Consider the following 24492-nt stretch of genomic DNA (forward strand, 5'->3'; position numbering starts at 1 on the left):
ATGGTTACCTAGCACAGTTCTGAACAGTTGTACAAACATAAAAACTAAATTTGATAGAATAACACAATAAAAAAAAACATGATGTCACAACGAAACTTCATTGTTTCATAACATAAAAACCTAATTTTATCGAATTACACCCAAAAAGGTTTGCTTAATTGCAGGAAATTTTTTTTTTTTTTTTTTTTAACAAGAATGCATGTTAGAATATTTAGCGTCACTGTCAACGATTGTCCTCCGTCCGGTAGAGGTCATTGTGAGCTCAAACACACTCGTGCATCTCCTGTTGTCATTTCTCGTAAATCTTTCTAACAGCTTCAGGCCGCACTGTGTTCTTCCTCTAGGGGGCGTTTGGCGGCCCAGAAAGCCGGAGCTGCATTGTCTCATTCTATTTTTTATTTTTATTTATTTTTTAATTGTCTTATTAGACCATAATACAATATATGATATACCGGGAGTTGCGAGTTCCTTTTGACAACTGTTTTGAATATCTTTTTTAATTACCCCCTCTTTATATACTTGACAGTTTAGATGGAAACTGCAAACTGATTACCAAACATAATAATAATAGAGCAGCTATTACAACGGTTTTTTACCATACTTGAAATCCCTTTGGAGTAGAAGACTAAAAGTTGCAAAATCTCCAAATGTATTGTCTGAAATGGGATTAATATTTGTAAACATTTGAATAGATTTCAAATAAATCAATTTACTAAACACCCAACTTTTTGGTGTTTAAGGGACAGTTCACCCAAAAAAATTAAATTCTGTCATCATTTACTCACCCTCAAGTTGTTCCAAACCTGCATGAGTTTCTTTCTTCAGTTTTACACAAAAGAAGATATGTTAAAGAATATGGATAACCAAACAGTTGACGGTAGCCATGGACTTCCATGGTATTGGGGGAAAAAACTATGGAAGTCAATGGAGCCCATCAAGTGTTTGGTTACCGACATTCCTCAAAATACCTTCTTTTCTGTTCAGCAGAAGAAGAAAATTCATACAGGTTTTGGAACAAATTGAGGGAGTAAATGACAGAATTTTAATTTTTGGGTGAACTATCCGTTTAATGATTTAATTCTGTCATAGACTCTTTTTTAGTTTGTGTATTTTTTAAAAATGTGCTCTGGCCTTTTTTCTTCTTTGCTGAATATAGTATTGTATAAGTATTTTTCTTTTTTAAATAAAATGTACATTGTGAAGGAACCAATAAGAATCAACATCCTTAAGGCTAAGCCCCGCCCATCTAAGAACATACGTTTATCGGTAATTTGCCCTTCTAGGCGTTTACATTATTTCTACTCTTCAATGGCTGTCCTCCTGCAGACACACTGAGGATTTGTAATCCACGCGTGGAAGAATGAATAATATCATACTGCATGCACGGCTATTTTAATTACATGTCTGGTTCAGTTACAGGCTAAGATTTCTCTCAAATGCGGGGAATTATTTCCAGCTTTAATCGACCTTGCACAATATAACCTCCAGCTAAAGGAGCTAGACCTGCTGTCTGACAGCTCTCAAGTGCATCTTAATTTTTTAATATATATGTGAGACTTCTTCTAAATCCAAACTTACTTTTTTATTCCGTCTAGTGTCGTTGGAGCAACATTTCGAGCTTACTTAAAATAGTAATAATTATTTAAAGTGCAATTTTAACGCGTTTCAGACGACTCGTCCTTGCAATCTGAATCCGAATCGCCACTTCTTTATTAAAACAAAAGCAGCGCGTTCACATCTAGATATAAAACTAAATCTAGATTTTACTCTCGTTTTGATAATAATTTCAGGCTCAAATACACGGCGCTGAATGGGAGTGAAACTCTCCCACACGGAAGTGACTTACACACATTAGGCCAGTGATCACTGTGTGCTTTCTTACTGTTTTTATATTAGTTGCGTTCATTTAATTGGTTATTAAAATGATCCCTGATAAGGCACCAGGCGATAACGTGTTACATGCTTCAGAGGACTTGAAGAAAGAAGCGCACATCCCCAGTTTTGAGAAATACAAAGAGCTCTACATCAACTCTGTCGAGTCTCCTGAGGGTGAGTTTCATGCTTTTGTGCAGGTTATTAACGGGTTAAATATTTTCGAGAAGCAAAATAAAAACAAAAACTTCACATGGCTGTTTTTTAAAGCCTTGTGCCCTTGGTAGACAGCAGTTTGTATCTAACCACCTATAGGCTCTATTTTTGAATTACGGTTAGGTCGGTGTATTATTTTGATGTTGTAAACTTTGCTTTGAATCTTAGATCTAGCCAGCAAAGCTTCATGTAGCCTTGTATCTATATTTAATGTATAAAATAATAGTTTATTCTTTAATAATACACACTTTATGTATTTATTGTTGTTGTACTTTCTGAAACGATAAAAATCCATACAGACCAAATGACTCAAACATCTATACTAGTACATTGAAATAAAATGTTTTTAATAATAATTCTAATACTTCATTAATGTATTCATTATTATTATTGTGTATGTTTAAAAAAAAAAAAAAAAAAATTTGTACTAGTACCATATAGGTAGTGAATTTGTCTGTGGTTTTTCTTCTGGTTCTCTGTACACAAGTTCTGAATCAGCATTTGTTTGTCCCATTGTGTCCAGAGTTCTGGGGAGATGTCGCCAAAGATTTTTTCTGGAAGACAAAATACACTGGGAAGTTCCTGGACTACAATTTCGACGTGACCAAGGGTGAGATTTACGTGAAGTGCATGGAAGGCGCCACAACCAACATCTGCTATAATGTTTTGGACCGCATCGTCCATGAGAGGAAACTGGGTGACAGAGTGGCTTTTTACTGGTAAGTATTTGAAGCATGTGGTTTAAATGTTTCAGTTTACCCGGAAGTTGTGCACGTGACATTAAGAGTCTTGTTTTTTATTTTGAGAATGGTGATGTCAGTGTTTTGATCTTCATCTACTTTGTCAATATTATTATACAAAACAACATTTTAGAGTACACTTAAAGTGCCCCTACTGTGCTATTTTAAATAATTCCTAATTTTGTTTTGGAGGTCTCCATCAATAGGTTTACATGCATCCAAGGTCAAAAAACGCTTAAATTTTTTTCATATTATACATTGAAGCATCACCTAATTTCTCAGAATCTGAAAAAGGTTTGTTCGAAGATTCAGTCTCTCTAAACCCCTCCTTTACCGCCAGGCTACTCTGCTCTGATTGGTCAGACGGACCAGTCTGTTGTGATTGGTCTACTCTGCTCTGATTGGTCAGACGGCCCAGTCTGTTGTGATTGGTCTACTCTGCTCTGATTGGTCAGACGGCCCAGTCTGTTGTGATTGGTCTACTCTGCTGTGATTGGTCTACTCTGCTCTGATTGGTCAGACAGGCCAGTCTGGGCTGCATTCAGCCCCGACAAAACGTTGCACAACGTTTTTTAAACAGAAACGGTGATGCGCTGAACACACTGTTCTGATGACGCAAGAGTTGCAACTATGGCAGCTGAGAAGGCCATTCTTTGTGTTCTTTGTGAAGAATTTTCAGAGCCTGATGAAGTCGGTATAAATATGTGTTTAATACTACAAAATATGCCCGATGTTACAGTTACTGCACTTGCCACCCAGAACACAAGAGAACATCCCAGTCGAGTAAAGGGATTTGTGGAAACTGAAATGGAAGCACACATCTTACCTAATTCAGACTAAAGCACATCTATTTAGCCTCACATACTGACTTTATTTGTAGTTCATACTGTTTTAATACCCTGTATTTTCTTTCTCATTTTTAGGAAAAACACTTAATTACCATTGTTTATTTCTATACTAAATGTCATACACTTGCAATGAAGCTAAAAATATAAACAACTACATCATTATGTTGATATCCTATAATTTTACAAAACTTACGACAAACATGTCTTCTAATATCCTCAGTTGTTGCGTATAGCGAGCTGCATCGAACACATTTGTAAATTACTTTCCTTGAACCCATTGTGCGAGTTCACTTTAATACCACGTGCTTTATATACATGTTGCTGCTGATTGGACTGCAGTTCTGACACACCCACCAAACAAGAGAAAACGCATCTCAAACCCTGGTGCACGCCGTTTCCAGGAAACACGACGTTCAACCCGGAAACCGTAGCAAAACGTTGCGCACCGTTTTGAACTTGAACATGCCCCTGTTGTGATTGGTCTACTCTGCTCTGATTGGTCAGATGGCCCAGTCTGTTGTGATTGGTCTACTCTGCTCTGATTGGTCAGACGGCCCAGTCTGTTGTGATTGGTCTACGAAATGAAACGGCCATTACCATATCTGAATTTCATCCCCAGAGCTTCCACGGCACTTGATATACGATGATACGAACAGTAACGACTGCGCCGGTTTTTCAATTCAATTCAATAATTTATTGCCATGTCAACAAGTTGATAGGAATTTGTCTTGGTACAACTCTCAGACATAAATGACCTAAAAGACAGACATCAAAAGTACACCAACAATATACATCAATAGTCCCCAACAACATTAAGACATTAGACCAGAACCCTGCAGTCGTACAAAGGATAATACCCCACGGCCCAGAAAGTGCACAGTGCCTGCTGTTAATAAAGGTGCGGCTAGCAGTCAGTGCAAATTCAGATGTCTAATAGCCAGAGGGAAGGTGCTGTCTCTGAAGCGGAATGTGATGTGGAAGTCTTAATGCTCCTATATCTTCTTCCTGATGGTTGGAGATTAAAGAGATGATGAGCAGGGTGAGAGTGGTCCGCTATGATGTTTTTAGCCTTTCTAATTATAAGAGTGGAGAAGAGTGAAGAAAGTGAAGGGAGGCTACAGCCTATGATTTTTGAAGCCCTGCATACTACTCTTTCCATCCTAGTTTTGTCCTGAGCGGTTGTATGACCGAACCAGACAAGCATGGAGAAAGTGAGGACGCTTTCAATAGTAGACCTATAAAAGTGGGTCATGGCAACTCGGCTGACACCAAACTTTTTGAGCTGCCGCAAGAAGTGGAGTCGCTGATGTGATGTTTTCTGTGTCCAGCTCAAGTGAAGCAGTGAAAACAGCATCTTCTCGACATTTCGACAACACAAACCAAACTCTTCCAGTCCTCAGTTACAACTAAAGATTTTGAGGGCGGGTCAAAGTAGATGTTGTTCGTGGGGAGCTAATGAAGACCATAAACAGGGATTTTGCTAATTTGTTACATTGTTATGTAGGTGTGTAACAGGAAGTGAGACTGGAATTGCTGATGACTTGTTTCAGCAGTTCAGAATCGAATCTTTTTTTTTAGGAGACAATACCTTTATTTGTCGTCCACTTTGATCTTTAAAACAGCTATATTACACACTGCGAAAAAGCATAATAGGGGCACTTTAATACCTCTAAATTAACATTGGTTGATGATGATTGCTCATGGTTCGGCCCTTACCGAATTTCAATCTACAACCTCTCAGTAACCAGCCCCGCACTAAAACCTTTAGGTTAAGCCACACTTGTATTTAGGTTAAGACCTGTATATTAAGCCACAAACCTACATGGTTTAGTCCACTTTCAGATTACCTGAGTCGATACAGTATTGCTATGCTGTTATTATATCCGTGTAATAATTTAATACACAGGCTTGTTGACAGACAGGGGCACATTGGAGCTATTTTAGTAAGCTTGAACCAGGTCCCGCCAATAGCAGTCCAACCAGAATGAAGTGTATCTTTAGTGTTGCATCTTCATAGGCTTCATTTGTTCATGTGCATTGCAGTGGATCAGGTTTTTCTGTGCTGAATGCTGTCCATGCAGTTCATGAGGACTTTTTTTAAGGTCATTGTTCATTAGCATTCAGATCTACATAAATAGCCTTCAAGCACTTCAACGAATGTTGCCTGGGGCAGTTGCTAATTCTCTGCTTTTGCAATGCCAGTTTAGCAATACAACATAAGTTTGTAACACTCAAACTTGACTCTCTTCTGCAGTTGTGGTCTTTTACCAGGCTTCTCCTTTGTGTCAGAACGCAGCTGTATTTTAAGAATGTCTGCTGACATCCAAAGTCAAGGAAAAATAAAAAGTTACACGTTAACTTGTAGGGGACATTTAAGGGCACATCTCACGCCAAAATAGTGTTATCAGAGGTTTACAGTAATTGGAGCATATCACAAACAAACACTGAATGTTAAAATTGAACATGGCTTTGAATCTAGGAGATGCACAAATCTTGCTCAGTGTCTCAAGTTCATACTTTGATCCTTGAGTACTAATGCTATGTTCAATGGCAATGTACATGATTATGACTGTGACTAAATGAACTAAGTAAGAAAATATGTCTATGAGAAATACACTACCGTTCAAAAGTTGGGGGTGGGTACGGTTTTACAAATAGTTTTAAAAACTCTCTAATGCTCTTTTATTTGATCAAAAATACAATAGAAACATTCATATTGTGACCTATTATTACAATTTTAAATAACTGTTTGAATATATCTTAAAATGTAATTTATTCCTGTGATGTTAAAGCTGAATTTTCAGCATCATTACTCCAGTCTTCAGTGTCACATGATCCTTCAGAAATCATTCTAATATGATAATTCGTTGCTCAATTATTGATAATGGTTCTTACTATTACCAATGTTGAAAACAGTTTTTGTTGCTTAATATTTATGTGGAAACCATGATACATTTTTTCAGGATTCTTTGAATAGAACGTAAAAAAAAAAAAAAAACATTTATTTGAAATAGAAATCTTGCTTTCTAAAAAATAACTCTTATAACATTGTAAAGTCTTTACTGTCATTTTGATCAATTTAATGCATATTTTCTAAATAAAAATACTTTTTTTATACAGTGTGCATAATGATTATGCAAGTTGATATTCTGATCATATTTTATTTCCAAGCACATTTTACCAATTCCAAACCTCATCAATCTTAATAACTACTGCTCATTTTTTATTTAATCATGTATAAGTGATATATAAATGTTAAGGGTGTATTAATAAATGTATTCAGGTGTGCATCATTTTTAAGTAGGTTTTCTTTTACAGGTAAAATGGGCCAAAAAAAGAGAAAATTATTGAATGCTATTGAGAGTAACATTTCTGGCTTTGATTTGTACAGGGAGGGTAATGAACCTGGAGATGAGAAGACGGTGACCTACAGAGAACTGCTCCAGCAAGTCTGCAAGTTTGCTAATGTCCTCAAGTCACAAGGTATGCTCACACAAATGCTGTTGAACTGGTTAAGAATGGTATAATGGACCAGCAGCAGGTTAAAGATTTGACACCGATGTAGTGTATTAAGGAAATGTCCTCTTGTCATCCCTTGCTCTCTTACTCTCTCTGACTGTGCAGGAGTGAAGAAAGGTGACCGTGTGTCTATTTACATGCCCATGGTGGTGGAGCTGGTGGTGGCCATGTTGGCCTGCGCTCGGATTGGAGCGGTTCACTCTATTGTGGTCAGTCCTTTGTCATTTGAGACTCATTTCCTTTGTCTTCCCTTGGAATTTAGCTGGAGCACTGTATTGACCAATCAGCTTAAAAAAAAAAAAGAAAAAAAAAAAGCACCTATACATGTTTCAACTTTCTTTCAACAGTTGGACTGTTTGCCAACTGTTTAAAATTTCAGAAATTCAGAAAGGAAAAATGCTTTTCCAACATTCAATTTATTCACGTTTTTTTGTGTTCACGACCCAGTTTGCCGGTTTCTCCGCCGAGTCGCTGTGTGAGAGGATCATGGACTCTCAGTGCTGTCTTCTTATAACAGCCGGTAAGAAAAGCATGCCAAAAAAATCAATCGTAATTTACTCAAAGTATATAAACTCTGCTAATCCCAAAGTTAATCTGCTGAGTTTCCATCTACTGCAAAGGAGTGCTGCATTTCACATTGTTCACTAGTCTGTGGATTGAATGTGGCAGTAATCGTATTACTATCAAAAGCTATTTAGCCTGTGAATTTATTTATTTATTTTTATTTTTTAGTAGTAACAGGGAACTCCACTCCAAGAGTTTGACATGTTTCGAAGGGGAATATGTTTTTGGGATAAATATGACCTGGAAGAATCCCATAATCCATCATTAAGCTATTTTTGAAGGCTGGAATGGTGCTGTATAATAAGGGTTATTTTCTTATATTATAATCAATTATTAATCACAAATAATAAACAGATATTCCAGGGAAAGATCATTTTAACACACACACACACAGTGGCTCCTAATCGTAATTTCAAATGTTGCATTTTTACTTTGTATTCTAGCACAGAGGTTGCATTAGTGCATTTATTCGTCAAACATGATTGCACACAATGTGGTCGAGATTTATGTTTGGATTTATTACAGTTTGTCACAGAAAACCTTGCAGATTTAGTACAGTAGCAGCAAATCGCACACGTGGCCTCGTGAAGGAACGCAGACTGGCTGTATGATACTTATTTATCAATGAACATGGCTAAACTTCAACTTACATATTTGTCGGTTTTGTCAGATCATCAGCGCTTCTACTGGGCAGGAATGTTAAGTAAAACAAGGGATAGAAAACATATACTTTTAAGAGAAAAGCTCAGTTTGGGGGATTTATTCTCCTGACATCTGGCAACCACAAGCAGGAAAGATAATGGAGGCTCGTCGTTACAATGCAAGATAATGAAAATGTCAAATTGTTTAAAAAAAATCAGGATAAATAACAATATTTGCAACGATAAAGCATTATGTTCAGTACTTGGCTGAGTTTTCTGAAAATGAGCTCATTCATATGGTTCATTGTTAACTATAATGATCAGTCTTGCGGAAAAATATCAGGATATTAACAGTGCCTGATAGATCTTTGAGCTTGAGAGTGGACTATAACCATAAAATAAACATTTCAGCCATGATAAGATCAACATCTGTTATCACCTAATAAACGTTTACTGTCTTTGTCTTTTCGGGATTTTCTGTGAAATGTGTAAATAAGTTGTTTTATTGTGTTTCTTTCTCTCCCCAGATGGGTTTTACCGCGGTGATAAGCTGATCAATCTGAAGCTTATAGCCGATGAAGCGCTACAGAAATGCAGGGACAAGTATGATAAACTCTAGTTAAGTAGTAGTGCCATGCTTATCATGTGCACGTAAACACACTGTGGCAACTTTATTAGATTCATTCAGTCAAATGTGGAATAGTAGCAGTAGAGGGATATTCTTGAAGACTGGAAACAAATTTGGTTCTGATTCAGTTCTTCTCAACAATTTTTGCCTCTAAATGTTCATTTTGAGGGAGAAATGCTGGACTTGACAGTAATTCCTGCATTCTTGTAGCAGCCTTTAGTCACACAGGCCCTCATTTATCAAAAGTGCGTACACCAAATTTCCAGCGTACACTCAAAACCACGGTGACTTTGAGATTTATCAATATGGACGTTGGCGTACGGCGCGCTCAAATCCTACGCCAGCTCAGGAGGTGGTGTACGCACGTTTTGAGTTAGTGCGGAAATGCGCAGAAAAACAATTCCTAACACCACAAAACGCACTGACAAACAAAGATATGATATATTATGAGAATGATAAATGAGGGCCACAGTGAGATTATTTGAGATTCAAACAGAGCTATAATAACAAATCAGGACATATTACAACAATTTAAAATGCCTGTTTTCTATTTGAATATATTTTAAAATTGAATTTATTCATCTGATGACAAAGCTGAATTTTCAGCATCATTACTCCAGTCTTCATTCTTTTTTTTTTGGTATGTATAAAGTTCAAAAGAACAGCGTTTATTTGAAATGGAAATCTTTTGTAACATTATAAATGCATTTATGGTCACTTTTGATCAATTGAATGCGTCCTTACTGAATAAAAGTATTAAAATCTTACTGAAATTTAGTCAGTTTTGGAGAATGGAAGTAGGTTAATATTGGAAACCCCTAGTAAAGTGGCCACTGTAGCTGTGTACATGCTTAACAGTGTATTTTCTGTTCACTTGATTCTCTAATGTCTTTCACACTGTCAGGTCTTTCACTGTGGAGAAATGTATAATGCTAAAACACCTCACAAAGGAAGACGAGGCCTCACCGCCGGGCTCACTGTCACCCCCAGCGAAGCGCTCCTGTCCCGACCTGCAGGTACAGCTTAACCTCTGCACCACAGCCATACAACTAACAGACTTCATTCTTCATTTTGTCTTGTTTATGTTTCTTACTCGTTTGGACATCTCCATATTGCTACAGGTGTTTTTTTCTATCTCAAGCTTATCTTAGTAGAGTCCCAGAGCACTCTTTTTTTCTTTTTTCTTTTCATTACATTATATCTCAGTTACAAATGCATTTTGTTTGGTCAATTAAATAGATATTAAAGCAAGCACGATGGGTTTTTCTCAATTGCCGATACCAATAGAGACCAGGGTGACCAATTTAAAGATAGACACTACCGTTCAATAGTCTGGGGTCTGTATGATTGTTTTAATGCTTTGACTGCATTCATTTGAACAAAAATTGAACAAAAAAAAACTTGAATTTAAAAAATCTAATTAAAATGATGATACATTTTTGAATTATAATACTATTTTATTAAATATAATAAAAATAATAATTTATTCCTATGATGTCAAAGCTGAATTTTCAGCATCATTACTCCAGTCTTCAGTGTCACATGATCCGTCAGAAATCATTCTAATATGATGATCTGCTGCTCAAAAAACATTATCAATGTTGAAAACAGTTAACGGCTTAATATTTATGTGGAAACGGATACATTTTTCTTAGATGAATAGGAAGTTCAAAAGTGCAGCATTTATTTGAAATAGAAATCTTTTGCGACCTTATAAATGTCTTACTGTCGCTATTAATCAATTTAACGCATCCTCGCTGAAAAGTATTAATTCAAATAAAAACAAAATCTTACTGACCCCAAACTTTTGAACAGTAGTGCACACAAAATTGCTGAGATTACTTTTTATAAACACTTCTTTACTAAATAATCACTCATAATACATGAATATAATTGCAAACAGAGAGGAAGGAATGATATCAGAACAGATGCAGACCAGGTTCCCTCCTGAGCACATGGCAAAAATTAATGATTATTATTACACCTGAATCAATGGATATCTGTCCATGTAAGTGGGGAATAGATTCAGATGAGAAAATGACTTTCATAAGTCTTTGTTCTGGTCTCTCAAATGTTAAAGGGTTAGTTCACCCAAAAATGAAAATTAAGTCATTAATTACTCACCCCCATGCTGTACCAACCCCGTAAGACCTTCGTTCATCTTCGGAACACAAATGAAGATATTTTTGATTAAATCTGAGAGCTGGATCACTCCTCCATAGGCTGCCTAAGGGACTGACACTTGACGGCCCAGAAAGTCATTAAAGAAAATGTTTAAATGTTTCATGTGCCTACAGTGGCTCCACTATAAGTTTATCAAGCGACGAGAATACTTTTTGTGCGGAAAAAAAACTAAAATAACGACTTTATTCTACTATTCCATTGCTTCCTTGTGGGCCTGAGACGAGAGTTCAAGAGATTTCCACGACGCATGCGCGAGAACTGACGTTCTTCTTCTACTACACAGCGCGCGTCTTACAAGCAGAGGAAGACGCGTGCTGTACATAGTAGTAGAAGAAGAGTGTCACTTCTCGCGCATGCGTCCTGGAAATCTCTTGAACTCTCGTCTCAGGCCCACAAGGAAGCAATGGAATAGTCAAATAAAGTCGTTATTTTAGTTTTTTTTCGCACAAAAAGTATTCTCGTCGCTTGATAAACTTATAGTGGAGCCACTGTAGGCACATGAAACATTTAAACATTTTCTTTAATGACTTTCTGGGCCGTCAAGTGTCAGTCCCTTAGGCAGCCTATGGAGGAGTGATCCAGCTCTCAGATTTAATCAAAAATATCTTCATTTGTGTTCCGAAGATGAACGAAGGTCTTACGGGGTTGGTACAGCATGGGGGTGAGTAATTAATGACTTAATTTTCATTTTTGGGTGAACTAACCCTTTAACTCTTGTCCTGTACATCTCCTGTGGAGTTTTGAGTCTTGCATTGTCCTGTGTGTTAGAGATATCTCCTGGTTATTTAACAAAGGCTAACTGTTACTGTTGTAAATCCATAAAGGTCTGGTGTGTTTTCCCTGAGCTATTGTGCCGAAGACCTTTGAAACAGTTGAACGTTTTATGTGTGACGCTCACCTGTGCAAGCTGACCTCTTTTAAACCTGTAATTCTAATAATGTCAATTTGACTTTTTATGCAAAAGATAATTTTTTCTCCATCAATGTGGGTCCATGTCTGTGTCCTTTTCCTCTTTCGGTGTGAGTAATCTCTCCATTAACCCCCTTTAGCAGGAGAAACAGAAAAGAGTAAGGAAGGTCCGTCCCCCCCCACAGGTATTTCATGTCTCCTTTGTGCATCAGTTGTGTGTGTGTGTGGGGTTTTTTTTTTTTTTTGGTTGTCTTATTAACACCTGTTTGTGTGCTCATGGGCGGCTCTCTTGTTTTTAGGAACGGCTTGAGACCTTTATCACCTGTCCTCACATTCTCACACAACACGATGTTTGTGTGTGTTGCTGTGTGTTTGCTTTTGAAAATGCATTTCACCATGTACACACTCATCAGACTTGGCGTTCAATTCTAAGGCCATACATTAAAGGCATATTCTGACTTACTAACAACTTAATGTCTTCACTTGAGCTAAATAATGTCTTAATGAATGCATTAATGTTGTATTCAGTCGATTACCTATGATAATTGACTTGTTTGGACTTTTTATTTCTTTTTACTAAACTGTAAAAACTAAGTAATTAATAGAAATAAACTGCTGTTGTTGACAGCAGATCATAGATGAGGTATTTAAGTAGACATTAAGTTGAAAATAATTTAGAATGTTCCTTATTGTTTTTAAAGTAGTCAAGTTTACAGTATTGCGAGTGTTAAAAATGTGTTTTCTCAGAGTTGTACATGAAAATGTAATTACAATTCTCATCAGAACTGTGACATTACTTCTCATAATTGTGACTGTATTGCACAATATGACGTTCACAATGTTCTCACAACAATTACAACATTATACACTGCTGTTCAAAAGTTTGGGGTTGGTAAGATTTTGACAGAAGTCTCTAGCGCTCACTAAGGCTGCGTTTATTTGATCAAAAATACACTATTTCTATAATATAGTAAAATATCATTTGAATTGTACATTTCTATTTTAATGTATTTTAAAATATAATTTATTACTATGATGACAAAGCTGAATTCACCAGCCATTACTCGAGTCCATTTGGAACTTAATAAACATTTCTTATTATCAATCTTGAAAACAGTTCAATTTTTATATGGAATTGTGTGTTTTCGGGATATTTTAATGAATGTAGAGGTTTTACAGCATTTATTTGATAAATAGTTTAGGACATTATAGTAACATTATAAATGTCTTTATAAATCAGCCTTAAAGGGATAGTTAAAAATGAAAGTTCTGTCATCACCATGTTGTTCTAAACCCCTAATATTTTCATTCATCTTCGGAACACAAAATGAAGATCTATCTTTTTGATGAAATCTGAGAGTTTTCTGTCCCTCCATAGACAGCTGCACAACTACCACTTTGACGCTTCAAAAAGTTCATAAAGACATTGTAAAACTAATCCATATGAATTGAGCTGTTTAGTCCAAATGTTCGGAAGAAACTCAAACTTGACGTTTGATCTCTTTATGAACTTTTTGAAGCAACAAAGTGGTAGTTGCGTAGCTGTCAATGAAGGGACAAAAAAATCTCTCAGATTTCATCAAAAAGATCTTGATTTGTGTTGAACGAAAGATGAACGAAAGTCTTACGGGTTTGGAACGACATGAGGGCGAGTAATTGATGTCGAAGTTTTTCAAGTTCGATGTTTTCATTTTTGAGTAAACTATCCCTTTAAAGCATTTCTTATTTTGCATCATATTTCTTATAAAATGCATATAATTTTTTAGGGTTTTTGGTTAATTGAAAGTTCAAAAGAACAGCATTTATTTGAGATGAAAATGGTTTCGTTTAACATTTATAAATGGCTTTACTGATACTTGTTATCAATGGTAAGCATCCGTGCTGAATAAAAGAAAAACATTTTTTTGTCTTACTGACCTCATCCTTTTATATGGAAGTGTTTGTTTTTCTTTTTTAGATTTTTTTTTACTCCAAGACTGAAACAGTCCCTCATTGTCAAGTATTGGTTTGTTCAGTAACACTTCATAAAAATGTTCATTAACATCAAAAACATTTATGACATAAAATATTAAATAATTCCTTAATACCTCAATACATTCAGAGATGTAAAAGGTTAGAAATGCCAACTACTGACCTGTTTTGTTAATGGTTATTATGAAGTGTTTCCACTTGATTTGGTCGCCAGTTCTGATCCAGGAGCTAGCACTGAAACCTTTTACTGTTCCTAGTAAAAGGACCACATCTCTGTTAAATGACAAGTGTGTCCATGTCCTAGATGATCTCCTCACATACGCTTTGCGATTTCATCACAAATGTATCTGGGAAGCTCTTATGTCATGGTAGTGACTAGACTCTAAACGCTCGGTGTTAGCAGTTTTATGTGCTAACCCTTTTCTGCTTAGACAGTCTAATGGATTTGACGGTTCTCTCTGTGTAGTAGTCAAACACTAACTCTCACCTATGAGCTCCATGCTAATGCTCTTGTCACTTAAATGAACTATAGTGTTCCCCCTGTCTCTGAACTGCATGAAAAACTAGATCTTTAGACTTCTGTTGCGTTCATGTCTCTTTTTGTTTGTCCGTCTAGTGTTTTTGTGTTAACTAAACCTGATCTTTTCAGATGCTTTCTCTTTCAGTTTTGAAAACGCTTTGGCTAAAGCAGACGGGCATTTGTGCTGAATTCAGTTCGGTTAGATTGAACTGAATCTGTCTAATAAGTCTGACTGAAATAAATACCAACGTGTGCCTCTAATTAACATATTATTTGCATACAATCTTTTCATTTCATCTTTTGCCGCTTTCCAAGTCATTCTGGAATAGTTGTATTTACGAGATGAACGAATGCTTGACACAACAATGATTTTTCCATTATAAAAACAAATAGAAAACCCATTGTAGTTATAGAGTGATTACAGTAGAAGTCTATGGGGCATGTGGACTTGAGTGTTTATTACGGAGCCCCTAAAGGGACATGGTGAAGGAAACAAATATGAGATGGGAGGAAAGATTATTTTGTGAATGCTTTCGCTTTCTCTCAAAAATGTTTTGCGTTCCCCCCAGAGACGCAAAGAACACAAAACTTTTGCGAGCGAACACAAAAGCATTGAAAAATGTTTTCTCCCATCAATTTTTTTGTTAAATAAAGTAATAAATAAATGAATAAATAAAAATAAATATATAGATATAGATATTAAATAGAAAAACTTAAACGGCAGTTAGAAATGCTAATAATAATAAAAAAAAAGTTCAAGTACAAAAATGATTACAAATAAAACTTAAGTAAAAAATAAATTAAAGCGAAATGGAATAAAAAAACAATAAAAAACAACAAAATTACTGAAGCTTAAACTAAAATTAAAACTGAACAAAAATATTCAAAGCTAATTCAAAATGTAAAATAAATAGCGCTGTCAAATCGATTAATCGCATTAACATAAAAGTTTGTATATATATATATATATATATATATATATATATATATATATATCACATTATATAAACAAACTTTTAGTACTAAAGAAAATACTATGATAGTAAATAAATAATACATAACACTGATAAGGTTGTGTCAGAAATGTAATAGCTTATATGTACAAATGGTATCTATCGTTTTATTGATACGAGAAAATATTACTAATTTAGCCAATTTATGAGATGACGGACTACCAAACTACCCGTCATCCTCTGTTGTAGTGTGACAATGATAAAGTACTTGAAGTAAATAAAGCATCATCAGTTACGCACATGATGTACACCATTGGCTCAGTATTTATGTTGCACTACTTCTAAAACAACCAAAATCACTTCCCATGACTTGAAAGCAGCATTTGTTCTGTTCAATCCAGCAGTTTATAACCTTCACAGACTGATTTGATAACTTCAGGTTCCCTAAATTTTGTATCATTCTCTGACGTGTGACACCAGGAAGAGTGAACAAAGTTACACGAGCCGAGTTAACTATGAGCGCTCTCTGTGCTGTGATTGGTGCAGGTGCCGTGGAATCCTGAGGTGGATATGTGTTGGCACACTCTGATTGGTGGAGCGTCAGAGGAGTGTGAGCCTGTGTGGTGTGATTCAGAGGACCCGCTCTTCATCCTCTACACCAGTGGCTCTACTGGGAAACCTAAGGTAGATCCTCCAAACAACCCAATCCTCCTTGAACTACTTTTAATAACTGCGTTATTTGCTTTTCGTATACAGCTCTTATTTGTCCCTCTTTTTCTCACGCTCTACCGCTCCACTAGGGTGTGTTGCATACCGTGAGTGGCTACATGCTCTACACTGCGGCCACCTTTAAGTTGGTGTTTGATTATCACTCTGATGATGTGTACTGGTGCACTGCGGACATTGGTTGGATCACCGGTCACTCATACATCACATATGGGCCGTTGGCCAATGGCGCAACCAGTGTGTTGGTGAGGGGTACATCCTGATTTTGCTCTTTGTAGTCACTGTCTTTAAGTGATTGAAAGCATATTGACTTATCTACAAAGGCCTTTATTGTTGTATAATATAAATATATATTTTTTTATCTTCTGTTTCTAGTTTGAGGGTCTTCCAACATACCCGAATGTGAGCCGAATGTGGGAGATTGTTGATAAATATCAGGTCTCCAAGTTCTACACAGCACCCACCGCCATCCGGCTACTGATGAAGTACGGCAGCGAGCCCGTTCAGAAGTGAGTTCGGTGTCTATTGTGTCTGTCCTAGGTTTAGTACACTAGAGAGGGTTTCTGTAGTCATGGGAAATTTCAGACCGTTTTCATAATATCAGACCATTTTAAAATTGTGATTTACAGCCCTGGAGGAATCAATTAATCTTTACAAAGGAAAAAAAAAAAAAAATTAAAGAAATGCAGTACTTTAAAGTGACTGTTAATACATTTATAATAGGGATGCACTGAAATTGAAATTCCGGGCCGAAACCAAAAATTCAGGATGCACTTGGCTGAAAACCAATTAATCAAACTTTAATCAACACTCAAATGGCTAAAACTGAGTTGTATAAACATTTAAATTGCACATAAGGCAGTTTTTATATCAAGTTTTTAATAACAGAATTGTTTCTACTCTAGTTTGTTGGTGAAATATAAACATTTAAATGACAATAAACCGTAATCATTTGTTTTCATGACAGATTTATTCAAACATACATTAAATCATGAAGACATCACTAACAGGTTAAGTAAAAATATAACGAATGTGTAAAACAGTGCATATATTTAGCCAAATGCTCTTCTTCGGAGTTATTTTTTTCTAGCTACAGTAAATAGTGAATTAATGGGCATTTGAATCGCTTTCTTGAGGTAAATGTAACATTAAGTGACATTGTATAGTGTACAAGCTGTTTTATTGATGACTTTCCTCAGTTGAAACGGCGATTACATGAGGTTTAATTTCGGTAAGTTGTAGTATATCTTTCAACATACCTTCTGGGGTTCAGCCAAGTTTATTTCATGCTGTTACTAGTAAAGAGGAAGAGATTATCGGTTCATATGCGCTTTATTCGTAGAATTTCGTAATAAAATCGACAGAATTTTGAAGTTGAGACTTTGCTTCATATTAAAAGAAACAAAGCACAAAGGTTTTTGCGATTATTGAATGGCAGGCACTACACGTTTAGTGAAGTTTTGTTCACGCATCAACAGAAAACAGCACAGACTAAAATATTTTAGATTTAGAAACCGTATCATTACCGATTAAATTCGAGAAATGAATATTGTCAATCCAGGACTAGTGTCCACACAGCTGACATGTTGTAGCACTGTTGTAGCTTATCCACGTTGTGTCACGAAACAGACACTAAAACAGTCAAATCATGCCGCCGGAGAAGTGCTAATTAAAGGACAAGTTCGGTATTTTACACTTAAAGCCCTGTTTCAAGATCGTTTCTGATGAAATAGAACAGCAGCATTTCTCGGGACAGCAGCATGTGTCCAAATTTTAATCTTAACCGTTCTATTTCATCAGAAACGATCTTGAAACAGGGCTTTACGTGTAAAATACCGAACTTGTCCTTTAAGCATCTGTTTTGCCCACTGATTTTGGCCCTCCAATACCATTTCGACCCGAAAATAGCTGTTTCGGCTGAAAATTTCATATTTTCAATATTACATAAATATGAATATTTATAATATTACAACCAAAATTATAAAAAAAAGTATGTTCTTTTGAAATTTCTATTCATCAAAGAATCCTGAAAAAGATGAAAGCACAACTGTTTTCAACTCTGATCATAATACATGTTTCTTGAGCACAAACCCAGCATATTAGAATGATTTCTGAAGGAACATGTGACACTGAACCCCCCATTGTTATGTTCTTCAGCTATCAAAATATATGACCTTAAAATAGTTTTTTGTGAAATTCTTATCCAGTAATATTTTTCATTGACACACTGTGTGTAGTGTATATATAATATAGTGTTTACATTATGAAGTATGGTGTTTAGGAATAAGTACTGAGTCTATTGACAGTATTATAAATGTTTATTTATAATTGCCATTGCTTGGTGATGTTATCTGTCTAGGACACTTTCTCCCATTTCCAGATAACACGACTTGATGATGTAACTTTATGATAACTACTATAATGATATGATATAGTTACACTTGATAGTATTTGTCTCTTTGTGTGCAAAGTCTGCTAACAGAGCCACGTTTATACGTCCATAGTGTGTTTTTGCATACAACCGGTGCCAGAATGTGCCAGTCTTTATTACTATTTACCACATTTGACAAAAATAGTCAAATTTACAAAACCGTGCAATGGTCTGTGTGGTCAGGTATAAGCGGACCTCCCTGAAGATTTTGGGGACAGTAGGGGAGCCCATAAACCCAGAAGCCTGGCAGTGGTACTACAGCGTGGTGGGAGAGAAGAGATGTCCGGTGGTGGACACTTTCTGGCAGACCGAGACGGTATGAACTGAATTATAACACTCTGGCCAGAGCAGTTACATCCATGTTGCTTTGAAGCCGTCTACCATAAAGGTCACTTGTCTTTTTTTTTTTGTATGTTCCTCAGGGTGGGCATGTGATGACCCCTCTGCCGGCCGCTACACCCCTGAAGCCTGGCTCTGCCGTGAGTGAGCTTTGTGCAATAAATAAATAATAAAAATATAGCAATGAATAAAAACATACACTAGTGGTCAAAGGTTTGGGGTCAGTAAGATATTATTATTATTATGTTCTTGAAAGAAGTATCTTATGCTCACCAAGGTTGCATGTTTTTGATAAAAAATGGTAAAAACAGTTATGTTGTGAAATATTATTAAAATTTTAAATAATTTACAATTTTAAGTGTAATTTATTCCTGTGATGCAGAGTTTTTAGCATCATTACTCCTGTCTTCAGTGTCACACGATCCTTCAGAAATCATTCTATGATGATTCGATGCTCAAGAAACATTTCTCATTATTATCAATGTTGAAACCGGTTGTGCTGCTTGATAGTTTTCTGGAAACTGAAAAGCCTTTAATTGAAATAGAAATATATTTTGTAACATTCTAAATGTCTTCTTCACTATCACTTTTTAATAAAAGTATGTGTTTTTCACAAAAAAAAAAATCTTACTGACCCCAATTTTTTTTAACAGAAGTGTATATATTTGCACAAAGTAACCATTAAAGGATACAAGTTGATTAACAGCATTTGTTGCATAATATTCATTACCACAGTTAATGTTAAATAATTTCCACAAAACAGAATTATGTTAATTTGAGATTAATGTGGAAGAATCGCTTACTAACTTCTGTATGGTGGTTAATGTTTGTAGACATTTCCCTTTTTTGGGGTTGTACCTGCTATTCTGAATGAGTCGGGGGAGGAACTTGAAGGACCGAGTGAAGGCTATCTGGTACAATGATCTTTTTGTGTGTGTGTGTGTGTGTAATTTTTTTTCCTCATACTATTTTTAGTTAAGAGATGATTTGATAACCATACATTTTGCTTGATTTCCATGTTAATTTTAAAATTCTTAACACTAATTAATCATGTCAAAACACGAGTTGTTGTGTGTTCACTCCACTCCTCTCTTCCTCAGGTGTTTAAACAGCCTTGGCCGGGTGTGATGAGAACAGTGTATGGAAACCACCAGAGGTTCGAGACCACCTACTTCAAGAAATTTCCTGGATATTACGTGACTGGAGACGGTAATTTGTGCTGTGATTCGTTTTCAGTTTTACAGTAAGTGTGCTTCATATAATTGTGAGAGGTGAGAGTTTGTGCTTTAGTTAAGCGTGTCTTGTCTGTCCAGGTTGTCGTAGAGATAAAGACGGGTACTACTGGATCACTGGAAGGATAGATGACATGCTGAATGTGTCTGGTGAGTAGAGGATGAGGACATTTTGTTCGTTTATTGATTTGCAACAAAAAAAAGTCTCCTGTTGTGTAATTTCCCTCAGTGTGGAGAGAGAGAATGTGTGGCTTGGACCTACAGATGTTGAAATAATGCAGATTAATGAGTTTCGAAAGACAAGTTGATGAAATTCAGGACACACATTACATTTGTCTCTTGCATGCTTTCTATCTCTTTAGTGATATGACTCTAGAGATTTACAAAGCGTTAAAGTAGCTTACATACCAGTAACCGTACAATAAATAGCCAGTAATAGAGCAAAAGCTTATATTGCTGGTGGATTTGTTTCTCCCAGGACACTTACTGAGCACTGCAGAGGTGGAGTCGGCTCTGGTGGAGCATGAAGCCGTGGCGGAGGCAGCGGTTGTGGGGAGACCACACCCTGTCAAAGGCGAGAGTCTCTACTGTTTTGTCACCCTCAATGACGGAATCAACTTCAACCAAAAGCTGGAGGCGGAGCTTAAAAAGCAAGGTATCTGTGCTTCAATGAATGGTTCATGCAAAAACTTGAATTCTGTCATAATTTATTCACTCTCATGTAAGTCGGACCCCATATGATCCTCTTTCTTCTATAAAACACAAAAGTAGATGTTAGCCAGAATGTTTGAACTGCTCTTTCCTACAGCGAAAGTGATTTTATATCATCAAACTTAAAAAGTATCATAAAAAAAAACAATCCGTACAGCTTATTCGCCATCTTTTGAAGTCATACAACTGTTAATTTATTTATTTATTTATTTTTACTGATGATCTCTACTGATAATCTGCCAGAGCTCACAAATTTTCCTATTTCAATTCTAATATTCCTATTTTATAAACTATTCCTTGTGTTTTGAGCTTGTGTCTGCTGATTTAAATAATAACTTACTTGACAAACCATTGAATAATGATTTTTGTTGAATCATAAACTCTGAGTAATGGCTTTCTTTTCATTTCCTTTATGAAACAGTGAGAGAGAAGATTGGTGCCATAGCTACGCCTGACTATATTCAGAATGCGCCCAGCCTTCCAAAAACCAGATCAGGTATTAATATTGAATGGATAATTTTTGTATTATTATTATTATTATTATTATTATTAAAACGTTAATATTTGATGATTCTTGTGTTCTTCTGGATTTTTTTTAAAGGTAAGATTATGCGTCGTGTCTTGAGGAAGATAGCGTGCAATGAACGGGATTTAGGTGACGTGTCCACATTAGCAGACAGCTCCGTCATTGACCAGCTGTTTGAGAACCGCTGCTGTTCTGCTGTGTGACCACCAGGGGCATCCAACACAACGCCACTGTCTGGCCCCAATACAAGCTTCAGTTCTGGAAGGAAAAGGATGAGTCTGAGCTTAGAATGGAGTTTAGGATAATGCTAGTGCGCAGACAGAATGAAAAAAATGAAAGACTTCTCTAAGAAAACCTAAGGATTGGGAGGGGCACAGTTTTAACCACTTTTTTTTTTTTTTTTTTTTTTACAAGAATCACCTGTATATTAGAAATCATTGTTTCCCCCAAATTTTTGTTTATATTTTCCTCTTCCTTTTTTCCATGTTCAGTTTATTCATTAATCTTTATATGACTACACTGTCCAGCTTTCAATGTGCCAACATAACCTAAAACAGGTTATCATTTGTTTTGTTTTTATCTCCTAAAACGGTAAATAAGACTGTCATGTCACAATTGTTGTTGTGTACTCTGAAATAGCACTGTGGTAAATCTCTGCTTTGGTCGAAGGTTTAATTTTTAACATTTAACTTTCCTAACAAGCCAAAGCATGCATTAATATTTACCAGAATAACATGGTATCATGCAGGCGTTTCAATATGTTATAACTGAACTATGTATGATTTACCCTGGAACAGTTTGTGGCTTTGAAAGTTTGTGTGTGAACTGATATTATATTTCTCCAGGAAAGTTATGAATTGGCTTTGGTTGACTGCATAAAGGCTGTGTGTTTATTTGAAAACATACTCAAATATAGTAAATGACATTTCTGACCATTATGGTCTTGTTATAGACAACACTTAGACCTGTTCAGTGGGCTTTCCATTTATGAAATCATATTTCAAAGTGTTTAAATCTGCCATTTTATATTGTGAAGGTATCCTCTTCTAAAATATTTTCTGGAGAAAAGTGATCAAATTCCTGCCGTTTCATGAGTGTATGACGCTCTCATGCACCACTACTGGATTGCATTTGTTATTATTGTCAGATTGATTTTTTCCTGCTTGGCATTAATTGTTTTTGTTTTTTTTTGGTCGAGTTTTGACTTTCATAGCTCTTGATGTGGATGAGTATTAGCTGTCAGTGCTTTTCTCAACCCTCTAAACACTCACTAGCCTATGATGAGCAACTGAACCTTTGACCTTGAGATAGGTTTTTTCCTTGTAATCAATTCATTTGTGCAGAGCAACAAACAGAACTGGGTGAATTAAAGTGCTGAAATTTTGAAATAGTTTTTGTGCTCTTTCTTGTGTGTGGATTCTGTTTGTGCTTTACTTTTGCAATGTTTACTATCTGATGAATTATGTGCCTGTACTGCAGGGTAATTTAATTCATTTTATTTTATGGTGGAGCTGGTCCTTAAAGTCTCAAGGGTTTGGGGTCTGTATATACAGTGCTGCTCAAACGTTTACAGGATCTGAAAATGTTAACTATTTAAAAAAAAAAAAGAGGGATCTTACAAAATCCATGTTATTTTTTATTTGGTACTGTCCTGGATAAGATATTTTACATTATAAATGTTTACATAGTCCACAAGACATTATGTAGCTGAATAGCTCCAAAAATAGCTGTATTTATAAAAAGGGGTACATCAACTTTTGAATAAGGTCATTTTTTATAAATGTAGCTTCTTTTTTTGTCTTGTGGACTATATGTAAACATCTTTTATGTAAAATAGTGTATTCAGGACAGTACTAAAATAAAAAATAACATGCATTTTGTATTATGTACATATAGTACATCTTATTTTGTTAATAAATGTTCACAGATTCTGCAAGGGGTGTGTAAAATTTTGAGCAGCACTGTATATATAAATTGTATTAAGTATTACTTTTATTCAGTAACGATGCATTAAACTTAACAAAAGTGACAGTAAAGACTATAAATGCTATTTATATCCCTCACATAATCCTGAAAAAAATGACCAGTTTCAACACATAGTATATTAAGCAGCACGACTGTTTTAAACATTGATAATAAAAAGAAATGTTTCTTGAGCACAAAATCAGCATATTAACATTTTCACAAATATTTAAAACATTTCAAAATATTATAGTTTTTACTGTATTTTTGATCAAATAAATGCAGCCTTGGTGGGCATAAGAGACTTCTTTTAAAAACAATAAGAAATCTTAACGACTTCAAGCTTTTGAACACTCAACAATTCGGAAACCAGTAAAAAGAGGCACACAATCAGAGGTGGTACACAAAGTACACAACTTCCTTACTTGAAAGTACATACTACTCCGTTACAAGTAAAAGTTGTAAAGACCTATTTTTACTTAAGTAAAAGTACAGAAGTATTTTTAAAAGTAGTATCAAAAGTAAAAAGTAAATGTCAATGCATTGTTTTATTATTGTTGCATTGTTGTATGTAGTACCTTATGCCTCTGAATATATGCCTGCCTACTCTCATATCAATATCAACACCCAAATGGACACCCGGACACCCAAATGGCTGTACCCTCAAATAGTGCCCTAAAGTTTTTTTTTACTTTTAATAGGAATATGGCAGCCTTACTAATCTATAAACTAGTGTGCTCCAAAACAATGACAAAATTCGCATTTAGAAGACCAAACCCAACGTTGAAAATGAAAATCAGGTTGATGTCAGAATCCAACATCAGATTGATGTTGATCTCCAACGTTGGACAGGCGGGTTGATGTCAGAAACCAGCATCAGTCTGGTTCTGGCGTCAACCCGGCTTTCATTTCCAACCATGCAACAAATGCAACCCCTGCAAATCATCCACTGATTGACGTTAGCTACTACTTTCTACTCGAGGACCTTGACAGAAATGAA

The 24492-nt window shown here is 35.8% G+C and overlaps 1 protein-coding gene across 2 annotated transcripts; it reads left to right on the forward strand.

Annotated features, from left to right (window-relative positions):
- The first annotated feature begins 1299 nt into the window (after window positions 1-1299).
- acss2 (acyl-CoA synthetase short chain family member 2) lies at window positions 1300-21937 on the forward strand. Of its 2 annotated transcripts, XM_056250013.1 has the most exons (19): window positions 1300-2049; window positions 2612-2807; window positions 7068-7159; window positions 7301-7404; window positions 7643-7715; window positions 8928-9003; window positions 9933-10044; window positions 12262-12306; window positions 16112-16249; window positions 16366-16536; window positions 16667-16800; window positions 18906-19038; window positions 19145-19201; window positions 19895-19975; window positions 20162-20270; window positions 20375-20443; window positions 20772-20948; window positions 21426-21500; window positions 21606-21937. In XM_056250013.1, the coding sequence occupies exons 1-19, from the start codon at window positions 1923-1925 to the stop codon at window positions 21731-21733; spliced, it is 2097 nt and encodes a 698-aa protein (XP_056105988.1). In that variant the 5' UTR covers window positions 1300-1922; the 3' UTR covers window positions 21734-21937. The 2 variants fall into 2 exon arrangements, with proteins under 2 accessions (XP_056105988.1, XP_056105989.1); XM_056250014.1 differs by lacking the exon at window positions 12262-12306.
- Window positions 21938-24492: the final 2555 nt, after the last annotated feature.

This window comes from Rhinichthys klamathensis, unplaced genomic scaffold, assembly GCF_029890125.1.
Source record: "Rhinichthys klamathensis goyatoka isolate OS25496 unplaced genomic scaffold, OSU_Roscu_1.1 h1tg000066l_1, whole genome shotgun sequence".
NCBI classification, from domain to species: Eukaryota; Metazoa; Chordata; class Actinopteri; order Cypriniformes; family Leuciscidae; genus Rhinichthys; species Rhinichthys klamathensis.